The 12,456-nt window shown below is 36.9% G+C and overlaps 1 protein-coding gene across 4 annotated transcripts in view; it reads left to right on the top strand.

The window, feature by feature from the left end:
• The window catches only part of LOC120531316 (linker for activation of T-cells family member 2-like), a 100,948-nt gene that overhangs the window by 30,243 nt on the left and 58,249 nt on the right, over positions 1-12,456 (top strand). For 3 of the 4 annotated variants that reach the window (XM_039756605.1, XM_039756602.1, XM_039756604.1), the window contains exons 2-3: positions 102-206; positions 8,676-8,718. In XM_039756605.1, the coding sequence (XP_039612539.1) occupies positions 113-206; positions 8,676-8,718 (137 nt within the window). In that variant the 5' untranslated portion in view covers positions 102-112. The remainder of the gene's footprint in view (positions 1-101; positions 207-8,675; positions 8,719-12,456) is intronic. The other variant, XM_039756606.1, reaches the window with a different exon arrangement.

Genomic DNA, 12,456 nt, shown 5'->3' with positions numbered 1-12,456 from the left:
TGCTGATATTCATTTCCTCAGAAGTCAGATAATTTTGTATCCTTTGCAATATTACAGAGCATTACATCTAAATAGTTGCCCTTGCTTTTTTTTCTTGACAGGAGGGACAGTAATGCTAAACCAATGGGATGTACTCTTGACGGCCACCTCACTTGTGCCTTTGGCCATGTTTGTTCTGATTTGCATCTGGTGCAGACAGAGATCCAGTAAGTGGTCATTTTTGGCCTTCTTTGTTTTGCCCAAATTACTCAGTTGCGTGGCCGGCACTTCCATTTGACCGTTCTTCATTGTGCCTTTACCTATAACCTCTTCATTTCCTCTGAAATAATCTTTATGCTTATTGATATTACTAACTACCTGTGCTACCCACCTAAGATGAGTTAAAATCTAAGTTATCGCTGTAGACTTCAACGCTAATTTCTGCAGTGCACCATCTACTGGAATGCATTGTGTAATGTATGTAGTAATCAAATGCATTGCATTTGTCATTCCAGCATATTGCACGACTACAAATGTTAGTGATGTGCCATTGATTATTTTTGTTGATGAATGAAAATACAATGTTCATATCTCTGTTATGTGGTATGAGATTTGTAAAGTGGTGTTAATGTTTGTATTGCACCATTAGTTGGAATGACAGACACTGGACAGACAGACAGGCACTTATCCTTTTATTAATATGGACTCTTGTCATGTTTTACACATCCTCTTCAATAGTTTGTGCTTTTTCTAGACAGGTCTAGCATGTCTGTTTGCATTTCATACAGTAATCAGTCACCATGCAGGCTCCTACTAGACAAAATGAGCTTCAGCTTGCACACTGATATTTAGTTGTTGTATAAGACAGTGTGAACTTTAGCCTGGACACAGACAGACACGGACGCAGAATGTCCCAAAACACATGCGTTTATTAATGTTTTATACCACCACAATGTACACAGTGCACAAACCCCACAAATCCTTTTCTTCTGCTGCCTTCACTACTCTCTCACAAGCACTGTCTTCTTCCTCCCGACTCCGGCTCCCCAAGTGGAGTGAGACAGCCTCTTTTATACCGCACCTGAAAGTGCTCCAGGTGCTCCTTGATCAAGTTCCGGCAGCACTTCCGGGTGTGGCAGAATTGCTGCATGGGAATCCGGCTCCTCTTCTGGCAGCACTTCCGGAGCCGTGGTCTGCAGTACTTCCGCCACACCCGGAACTGTCCAGGTGCCCCCTGGTGGTGGTGACAGGCCCCCGCAGGGTGGATTTTCTAAGCTCCAGTCCCGTGGCCCCGATTAAACCAGGGGGGCTGCCCTCTCGTGTCCCGGGGGAGGTACTGCTGGTGATATGTTCACTTCCCCAGTCCTCTCCTCAAAAGGGTGTCCCAACCGGGCAAGGTCCCCAGCTGTTTATCACAACAGCTAACTAGCTTGTGTGAAGTAGCCAATGAAAGGTCTATAAAGGTTGAATGCAGTTGATCATCACCACAGGAAGAAAGACATTCTTTCCCTAACACAATATGCCAGGATGCTTTAGTTTCTCCAAAGTTAACTGAGTCTTTACTTTGAATACAATGAATCAATAATTTAAATACTTTCTATTTCTAAATGCTCAGTTCATTCATTGTCTTCTAGCATTGACTGTTTAGCATGGCAGAAATCGCCTTTTAAACACAGACATATCCGCCCAGTCTAATACAACACAGTCTTTCTATTTAATGTAGCTGGCAGAGTGTGTAATCCAGTGGAAAATGATTGACCTTTCTTCTCATGAATTTGATATAGTTTTCTCTTTTTAGGAAAACTGAAGAGGGTTTTTTCTTTATTACCTTCCTCCAGGTGTTATTTATGGCTTAGCCAACTAAACAGGCATGGCTCTTGCAATCTACAAGGATGCAGATTCTCTCTTCTAGAGCTTACTCTTCCTTAAAATTAGATGGCTAATATTTTTTGTGATATTTCTTTAAGAATTTCTACTTTGTGCAAGTATTATACACAAAGAGACTTCAGATGTTCAGGAAACATAACAAATTTGCATGACATGCCAATTTAGAAAACATATAATACACTAGCAGACCACGTGCGCTTCGCTGCAGTTGCTGTAGTTGGAATAATTATGTATCTACATGCGACTTATAGAGCTTCTTTATATACAACATTTTTGGTTTGTCCTCCTGGAGCCAAAATATATACATTTTCTCTATGACTAATTCGTGCACATGCTATATAAAAAATAGAAACCGGAAAAACGGCAACACCACCGGGAACAACAGTAAATGAGATAAAGTAAATGTCTACCAAACACTAAATGAGATAAAGTAAAAAAGGGCAACAGCGCCGGGAACAACAGCAAAAAACAACAGTAAATGAGATAAAGTAAAAGTCTACTAAACACTAAAGTACAAAAACGAAGTAGAAAGTAACAGTAAACCACACCGCCGGGAACACTGGCACACCGCATCTACTAAACACTACGAAACACTAAGTAGAAACACCAAAGGAAAAAATACTATTCAGTAAGTACTGCGTCTAGTAAACAGTAAATCAGTAAAGGAGAGAGGACTAAATACTAAGGAAAAAGAACGGCAAGACCGCATCAGCTACGGAGCTCAGCTTGGAGCGAAATGAAGTGAATGAAATGAGGTGAATGGGAGGGGAGATGATGACGTGACTCCCCCACCCGCGTTAACTCTCAATCCTTCCACAAACACACAAACACAGTCTCTCAGATCCCAACTCTCCTTTATATACATAACTCAGTAATGGAGAGAGGACTGAACACTAAGGAAAAAGAACGGAAAGACCGCGTGAGGTGCGGAGCTCAGCTTGGAGCGAAATGAAGTGAATGAAATGAGGTGAATGGGAGGGGAGATGATGGCGTGACTCCCCCACCCGTGTTAACTCTCAATCCTTCCACAAACACACAAACACAGTCTCTCGGATCCCAACTCTCCTTTATATGTATAGATGAATATTTTCTATTTATCGTACTTAGAAACTTGTACTGTATTTTTGTGGCACATTAAATGAGAATTTAACTTTAATGAGAATTCTCACTCTCTGTTATCTAAGGGTGATTTATTGAAAAAAATGTTGAGATTTCAGGCTGTAAATCACATCTGTTTTCTGCAGATTTCTCATTTTTTCTATTGCTAAGTCCAGTTCTCTCACACTAGTCTCTGAGCCTTGTTTGAATTTTGAATTGCTTCACAAATAATTTTTCTGTAATGTGTTTGAGTTTTCTAGCCTATAACATGAACAGTCTGTGCCCAACATAAATGCCTGCTCATAAAAAATATTTGTCATTAATTTTATTTTTCTTTTGAGATCATGTGGCAGAGGCTAGAAACATTAGATAGAGTAAATAACCATTAAACAAGGAAGGGTCATTGGATCATGTAAGTCTTCGTAAACTTCATGAAGGAGTGAAATCAAAAATTTGAAGTTCTTGGAAATGATTGTTTATTTATTGAGCAAAGACAAGTGATTGTGACAAAGGTTATAACCAGAGAAGTGTTTAAAGGATTACTATGATAGCTCTTGCATGCCAGTGACCTTGTTTTGATGGCAAAAAAATGAGGCATAACTAAAGGAGAGGATACTACCGTACTATTAAGTTTGGAAGCGAAAGTCCTCAAGGTAAACACAGGAGAGACCAAAGTGATGGTTGAAAGTGAAGAGGTAGGAGGTGTGTGTGTTAAAGGTGTTGGGAGAAACTCAGTCCAATCTACCGATGATTGTCAGAAGTGGGTGCATAAAAGATGTAGTGGTGTTAATGGTAGTCTGCCAGCTGCAAGTGCAACCTTTGCTTGTAGAAAGTTTGACAGAGGAGTGCAGGATTTGTAAGCAGTACATGTAAATTTTCATATCTGCAATTAAGCTATTTTGTTGAGTGCAGAGAGATTTCCAGCAAAGACAGCAAAGATAGGAGGTGCATGGAAGAAATTCTAGGAGCTGTCCCCTTTTCTGGCTTCTAAAGGGTAATGTTTTTTGAAAGCTGTTTGAGGAGCAGCATGATCTATGGGTGTGAGAAATGGCTGATGAAGGTGAACAGGAAACGAAGTTGGAGATGAGAATGATCAGGCTCATGTGGAGTATCATGAATTGAGAGGAAGATGAATGTTGAACTAAGAGAGGTACTTGGTGTATAGGCAGCAGATATTGTGCTGAGAAGAACCAGACAAGGGTAGTTTGGGCAAGTTGAGCAAAAGGATGGAGAAGAAGAACACATTTTATGTATGTGCGTTTCAAGACACTCAAAGCACTCTACATTGAGAGAGGGAAGCCACTTCAACCACCATCACCACCATAAATGTGCAGCAGCCACTTGGATTGTGCCAGCAGCCATTCGTCCACCAGTACGATCACCACACATTAGTTATTAAGTGGTGAAGGGGTGAGAGAGATAGTTAGCCAGTTAGAGACAGGGGATGAGTAGGGAGCTGGAATGACCAGGCTGCGATGGACAATTTAGTCAGGACACCGGGAAACACCCTACATTGTACAAAAAATGCATAGGAATCTTTATGACCACAGAGAGTTAGAACCTCAGTTTTACATCTTATCATGGAAGAGCTAATTGAGTGAAGAAGGTGGAGGTCAAGTGTCAGATGATATGAAAAGAATGGATCTCACCCCAAAGGATTGCCAGGACAGGACTATGGAGAACAGAAGAAAAAGATTCAGTATAATAAGCTAACCTGATCATGATAGTGTTTCACCATCATCATCATCATCAACAAAAATAAATTTTGAGGAATATAAACATAGCAAAGATATAAAAACATGATGCAAAGATAGATGTTTGTTAATTATTATAGCAGCCATGCTACATTGTATTTATTTTTTCTAAATGTCCTATGTTTAACAATTATTTCACAACTAACACTGATAAGTGAGCATACAATTAGACACGTATTACAAGATGCTAACCTTATTTCATTTAACTTGCAAAGCACACATACTAATCCTGAAAAGTTTGACACTACCATAAAGAAACTTTTTAAACATTGCCCCAGCAGAATGCAGTCTTATACCAATCGTCTGTATAAAGCATTTTTACTGCTTAAAAGGCTCTCTGAAAAATGTAATAACCAACAATAAATTCTGTATATGCAGACTAACCAAATCTGATTTTTACATTTTTGGCAAAAGTTTAAAAGTGCTTAATGGCAAAAATCTAAATTTATTGAATATTCTAGCTGTATTTTTAGCCAAAGTAAAATATTAGACATTTTTTCTATTCAGCTTTTCATTTTAAGCAGAGACCAAGTGATATATTTTTTCTGTTTAGATAACAATCAGTATACTGCTGCTGGATTATGTGAATTTCCCCTTGGGATTAATAAAGTATCTATCTATCTATCTATCTATCTATCTATCTATCTATCTATCTATCTATCTAGTAACAACATTTGCCCCTCTTAGTCAAGGTTCTCATTTGATAAAACAGATAAGGCGACCCCTTGAGCTTAAAATATATTTTACGTTTGTCTTGCAACGGTCACTTCAAAAACAAGCAAAACACGATTTGACGGTCATTTCAATATCTGTATGGAAATACTCAAATGAAAATTAGAATTTAACAGGCTTTATTTTTTATTTGGCATCTGCTTGTAAGTGACTACCATTAGAAACTAATTAGTTCTCAGTTTGCTTTTTTACTTTCAGCAATAACCACTATAAAGCTAGCTCATAAGTATTCTCCAGCAGGCGAATCTTTGTTACATAAACTAATGATCAAAACATTTGTAGACTAGCTTATTACAATTAAAGTTTAGATTCTTAGCAGAATTCAGCTCTTTGAAAGATACTCGGTGACTTAATTCGCACAGCTTTTGTGTTCCACAGTTGCTCCAGGAAAGACAACAATGAAGTAGAATAAGTGGATCCAAAAACAGAAGGATGAATTAGTGTTTTGATGGATAGAACATATTTGTAGCATGTCAGTCAGTCAGTCATTTTCCAACCCGTTACATCCTAACACAGGGTCACGGGGGTCTGCTGGAGCCAATCCCAGCCAGCACAGGGCGCAAGGCAGGAACAAATCCCAGGCAGGGTGCCAGCCCACCGCAGGGCTCTTCTAGCATGTCACACATCATAAATAAGCTCTTTAGTAAAAGCATTCAAGCTGACAATACTTTTTAGAAACAATTGTTTCAAACATTTAAAAGATATATACTAGTATACTGTGAGATGAAGACCATGTTTGATAAATACAAGACAAGGACCAGTCCGCAATGTAATGAATTTAAAGAGTCAAAAGAAGGCAGTGCCCTTTTCAGGCACATAAGAATTGGTTCAGCACGGTACGCACTAACAGAACAACAGGGCATTTGTCAGCCTGTCATGAAAAGGTAAATTTAACTCCAGGCTTAACCATAAACACAGGCAGCACAAGTATAATGAGAGGGTTTTTGTTTGTTTGATCTTTATGTTAGTGTGTTCATATTTTCTGAGAGGCAGTCTATCTGGGTGAACATCTGATCCTGCTACTTTTATTAGTGCCTGACTGACTGTTATTTGGGGTCTTCAGCATATTTTGTTAGGATATACAGACATGAGTGACTCTAAACGCCTCTAGTATGGACAAGTATGGATGTGTTTATTAGAATGTCAAGAGGAAGTCTAAGGCTTACTCTTGTTTAGGAACAAAGTGGAAGACAAGAAGGATAATTTAATATTTATGAGTATAAAACTGAAGGGGTTTCTGAGTTTGTAAACTGATTGCATAAGCCATTGTAACTGCCAGAATCCAGTCTTTTGGTGCAGATACACACCACAGTTCTTTTATTAATGACTAACTGATGTCCTTTCTCCAGTACTAACATATTTTCTTCAATAATTTGAAGGCATCTTTTTCCAAAACTCCTGCGCTTGCTATTATTTTGCTTTTTAAAGTGCATAGTGAGGGTTTACTCTGGTAATTCTACTGTGTAAAATGAACAATGTAGTCAAAAAATATTGAGAAATGGTGGCTTGTGCTTTGATACAATACCCGAATACTAAGTAGTTTTAATCATTTAAGAATTTTTCTTTTAAGTAACTCAAATAAAATACAGACAGCTTTGCCTTTCGGGATTACTTTTATCACAATATAGACATATAAGGATTATGTTTTTTGACTTTCTCTTCAATAAGAGGTAAACTCAGGGATATGCAGGTGGGTATGAATGTCCTGAATAATGGACAATCTGTCAGGCAGACAGCAGTTTGTGAGACTCGAGGACTGTATCTGTTATGTGCATATGAGCAACACTGGAACACCACAAGGAGCAATCCTGTCTCCTTTTCTGTTGACTCTGTAAACCTCGGAGTACAAATATAACACCAGGTCATGTCACTTGCAGAAATTCTCCGATGATTCTACACTAATAGGGTGTAATGTTTAAGGGGACGAGACTGGTCAAGTAACACAGTACAATTACTGTAAATATGAAAAGGCAGAACAGACTCCTTTTTTTAGGAGACTGCATTCTTTTAATGTAGGCAGTGACATTATTTACATGTTCTGTACTGTAACTTTATGACAGCCAGTGCAATTTGGTATGCATGGCCAGTAACATCACTTCAAGACAAGTGAACCAAATCAACAAGCTGATTAAGAAGGCAAAACGTACTCATGAGACAAACTCTGGACTCCCTGAAGGTCGTAGCAAAGTAGAGAATGAAGACAAAACTGAGTGCCATTGTGAACAATGCTGTACATCCTCTCTCTGACACACTAATACTGTGGACTTTCAGCCAGACAATTATTCAGCAGAAGTGTGTCAAGCAATGTGCCTGCATAATGGCTCACAATGCCTTCTCTATGCTCTTTACCTAAGTTGGATGTTTTCTTCTTCTTTTATGTAAATTGTGTGTGTGCTGGAGGGGTGCTGTTGTCAGTATTGTTTGTTATAATGTTTCTTGAACCTCTGTAAAATGGTTAATTTTTCCATAGAGATAAATAAAGATCTATCTATCTATCTATCTATCTATCTATCTATCTATCTATCTATCTATCTATCTATCTATCTATTTTCATCATCAAAGATTAACTTCTTATAACCTAAAACAAGAGCAATATGGAAATAAACAGCAAGAAAGAAAATAACAACAACAATAATAATAATAATAACATTGAAAACAGACTTATGTAACAGGCTAAGTAACAACTTCATAATGTGTACGGTTCTGACTTGTATCAATGTGAATTTAAGTGCACAGCGTTATCATCCTTACAACATACAAAAGTGTCATTTACTTTCCAAAGCAAATACCTTGTTTCACATATAGGAATTGCTTTTGTGCTAAAGTATAAGAGTCCACCTTCTATTTTCCACAGAGCATCTATGACTTCTTTGTCATTTCTTTATATACTGTGACTTAGCTGTGCATATTAAATAAGGAGCTTTAAGGATTTCTGTTAAATAAACTTAAAATACTGCGGTGGGCTGGCCCTTCCCAGGATTTGTTCCTGCCATGCGCCCCGTGTTGGCTGGGATTGGCTCCAGCAGACCCCCGTGACCCTGTAGTTAGGATATACTGTAGCGGGTTGGAGAATGGATGGATGGATGAAACTTGAAATATGAAAGCCAGTCTCATGTAAACATTGAAATCTTTGTTTCTAAGTAAATCATCTAAGACAGAGCAAAGTGCTTAAGCTCATTCAGACCATTTGCTTCTGTTTTTCATTACTTATTTCTTGTCTTACAGAAATAATAAGGGAAGAGAACACCTTTTATGAAGAGAACATGCCGTGAGTAAACAGGAGATGTAGTTCTTTCAGACTTGATATTCTTTGGGAACTTGGCTGAAATCTAGCATTATGGCTGAATGTCATTTTTTTTAATTCCCTGTGACTTTTAAAGCATGATACTGGGTCTCTGATCTGTTTATTTGACCTCATGAGCAGTTCTGGGAAACGTAAAAACACAGTATGAAAAAAAAAATGTAATTTAAATATAATTTTATTTAAATTGTAGGAGAAAAGAATGATCCCAAGTAAAAACAGCAACCTAATATAAAATGTACTTTACAAAAAACGTTTCCTGTTATAGTGACATGATATTCATTTTGCCTGAATACTGTGATCAGTGGCCATCTTTAGGATCTCTGCTTCTTTGCAGCAGTCTAAACATATTCTATCACAATGACTGATGATGAGAAAAGGGGTACCTTAGTGGAAGTCATTGGATTGCATTGCTTTTCCTTAAGTCCACTAACAGCTCACACATGCTTACTATCTAAAAATGTAAGGACTTGTAAAGAGATGTGTTTTGTAGTTACTGATATATATTATCATAAAAGAGCTGTAAAAAATTATGCATTAAAAGTACTTAAAAAAATAAGCAACAAATTACAAGCAATATTTTTGAGTAGATTTAATATACTGCACTATTGGGTAAACTTAATTTATTAATTTACTCAAATTTACCTAAAATAAATGAGTTTGATTAAACATAAGTAGTGGCAAAAATGGTTTTATTTTACTCTGATTTTCATTTGAATTACAGTACTCAAAAAAAATTTGTAATAATGCAGCGCTGGACAGTAATGACTCTATAACACATAAATACTAAAAATCCATAAATCTTGATTTATTTGAACATACACAGATAGTCACAACAACGGAGTTATATTTTCAAAGGAAAATTAAATCAAATGTCTGAGGATAATTTTTACTGAATTACTGACATTCAAATGTCAATGAAAGTGTTCTTTTATTTTTTAAAACTTTCTTCAAAAAGTATATCTCAATCAAATAATGTCCCAGGAATGAGTGGTAAAAGGGAAATAAATGTAGAGTGAAAGAGTAAAATCCTGAGGCAGATGGCGCTCTTCAAACACTTCCTGCATTTACACCAACATATCCGCTTAAATGAATGGCTGCCTTTTCCACTACTTTTGTATGCCAGCGTTTCTCAACCTTTAAGTATTTGCGACCCGAGTTTTCATAACAGTTTTAATCGCGCCCCACCTAACATTTTTTTGAAATGTAGATTCATATTTTATTATACCTACTTAACTTTTATCGACATTTATCTAACTCTGTATTTATTGTTCTACAGTAGTATTAGAATGTAGTTTAAGTTAATTTGTTTTGGTTTCAACAGATGTTTTTTTTTTCATATTTTTGATTCTTGTTTTCTTTTTTCACATCTTCGCGCTTTTGTTACTTCGCGCCCTCCCTAGGGGGGCCCGACCCACAGGTTGAGAACCACTGCAGCATGCGATTTTGAAAATCCTGAAATAAAGTAGGACGTAAGAAATCAAACATTGTTAAATAAATCACAGTGTTAAAAATCAACCAGAAAATACATTACCTATGTAGAACACTAATTAAATAAGAGGTCAAATAATACCGTGACGGTTAGGCAAACGTCTTATGTTATTTACAGGTCGTAGTTTAGGACAAACGCCATAGCGTTCTCAAACTTATCTCAAAGTGTCATTTTCTTTTTCTGTGTAAAATAAAAGTTTTAAACGATGTTTTAAACGATAAATATATATATATATATATATATATATATATATACAGTATATATATATATATATATATGAACATATGTAACTATCCAAGAAATGTGCTTGCTTTTTAACGCAAACCAACGAGGTAGGTTGTTAGAAAGATGCTACCTTGTTTGCCATGTTTCCCACATGAAGGGAAAGGTTTCGTGAAAACAACAAATGCTTATGTCTGTAAGTATACGAAATGAAATACTAGTTATTCATTACGGAATTAATATGCTTTATACTTACACATTCGTAGCAAAATAGCTCTTATTAGACATTAAATTTAAGTTAAATTAAATTGGTTCAATTCACAGTATAGTTTTTTTTGCTTAGAATAAGTTATAAAAAAGTTTACATTTTAAGAAAAATAATAAGTTAACATTGTTAATTATTTTATTGTATTAGAATTAAATAATCAATAAAAAGGGTAAAACCCATCTTTATTAATTAAAGTAATGATTATTTCTGTGGTGGGTTGGCACCCTGCTCAGGATTGGTCCCTGCCTTGTGCCCTGTGTTGGCTAGGATTTGCTCCAGCACACCCCCGTGACCCTGTGTTCGGTTTCAACGGGTTGGAAAATGGATGGATGGATGGGTAATGATTATTTTGCCTATAGTTAGCTATTTTTTATTATTTTTCACACATGCAAGATTTATTTTTTGCAGTGTATCTGTTAGATTAATGCCTTAATGACTGAGCAGTCAATTTCATTGTTCATATTACTATGATTATACTAGCTGTGCTACCTGTCTAAGACAGGTTGAAACTTACAGTAAGTAACCTACGTAGACCTCAGTGTACTCAGCATTAATGTTTGCACTGCATAATCTATTGGAATATGTTTTGTAATGCATGTTGTAATTAAATACATTGAATTTTTCATTTCAACAAATGGTGTTTCACAAAGATTTGTGGTAATAAAATGCATTGCATATTGTGAGATTTTTTAGCTCTTTTGAGATTCTCCCCAATGGTATTGCACTCCAAAAAGCGGTTGACACATCTGTAGAGTGTTGCTTGTCCTACGCCGAGGCAACCACAGGTTTGCAGTGCCACTGAGGCAACTGCAAGTTCACCGCCTCCCCACGTAACACGACCGTGATGCAGACATACAGTATAACCTGGCCCCATCCCTGCTCACTTGCTGTGTCTGTGTGTATTGAATAAATACCCTGACTGTTCCTGCTTTGATTGGAATAAAGATGGTTTTGTTGAAGTCTTTGGACTTGGTGTTTTCTCTCGGGTGAAGGACAGTGACTCACGCATCACAATATAATAGAGATATAACAACCGGACGAACACATTGATACACAGATACTTGTCTTGTTTTTCAGGTGGAGATTTGGCAGACACTATCATTGAAGTTTGGAAACAATATTTTACCATTCTTTACACATTTATACAGGTTTAGTTATTTGTTTGGAGTCATGTGCAATTGCCACTGTAAACACCTAAGGTTGAATAAAAAATCAATCATAATTTATTTTAATAAGAAAACATTAGAAAACATTACAACAGAAAAGATTGCATTCCTGTTTTTTAATTATAACTAGGGGGCTCCTTCCCCTGCTCACTTCGCTGGCCCACCCCCGGGTTTGGTTAACTGGATATACAAGTTAAAGAGATTGTTATGTTCATTTCATTTATTTTCATTCATTTTTTATTTCTTGATATTTGGCAAATTAGCCACTTCACGTCTCTACCACTTACGTTGTGAAGAGGGGGCTGAGTGGTGATACAATGGGAAACAAATACATTTATTTTTAATACTTCCTATTTGCTCAATCTGCTACTTGTTTGCTTCCTGCTGCTGCTGCCGCCGAGCTGCATGATCTGCATGTTGCGCTGTGCTTAAAACATTTTAAAAGACTGTACACCAGCTGTCCTTTTGTCTCACTGCTTTGTCTCACGGGGCGTTAAAGTAGCTCCAAGAAAATCACGTCTTGTCTCCTTCGAAGCCTTCCAAGATTTTTTTTTTAT

The sequence above is a fragment of the Polypterus senegalus genome, chromosome 6, assembly GCF_016835505.1.
Source record: "Polypterus senegalus isolate Bchr_013 chromosome 6, ASM1683550v1, whole genome shotgun sequence".
In the NCBI taxonomy this organism is placed as follows: Eukaryota; Metazoa; Chordata; class Cladistia; order Polypteriformes; family Polypteridae; genus Polypterus; species Polypterus senegalus.
This window is presented reverse-complemented; position numbering and strand designations above follow the sequence as displayed.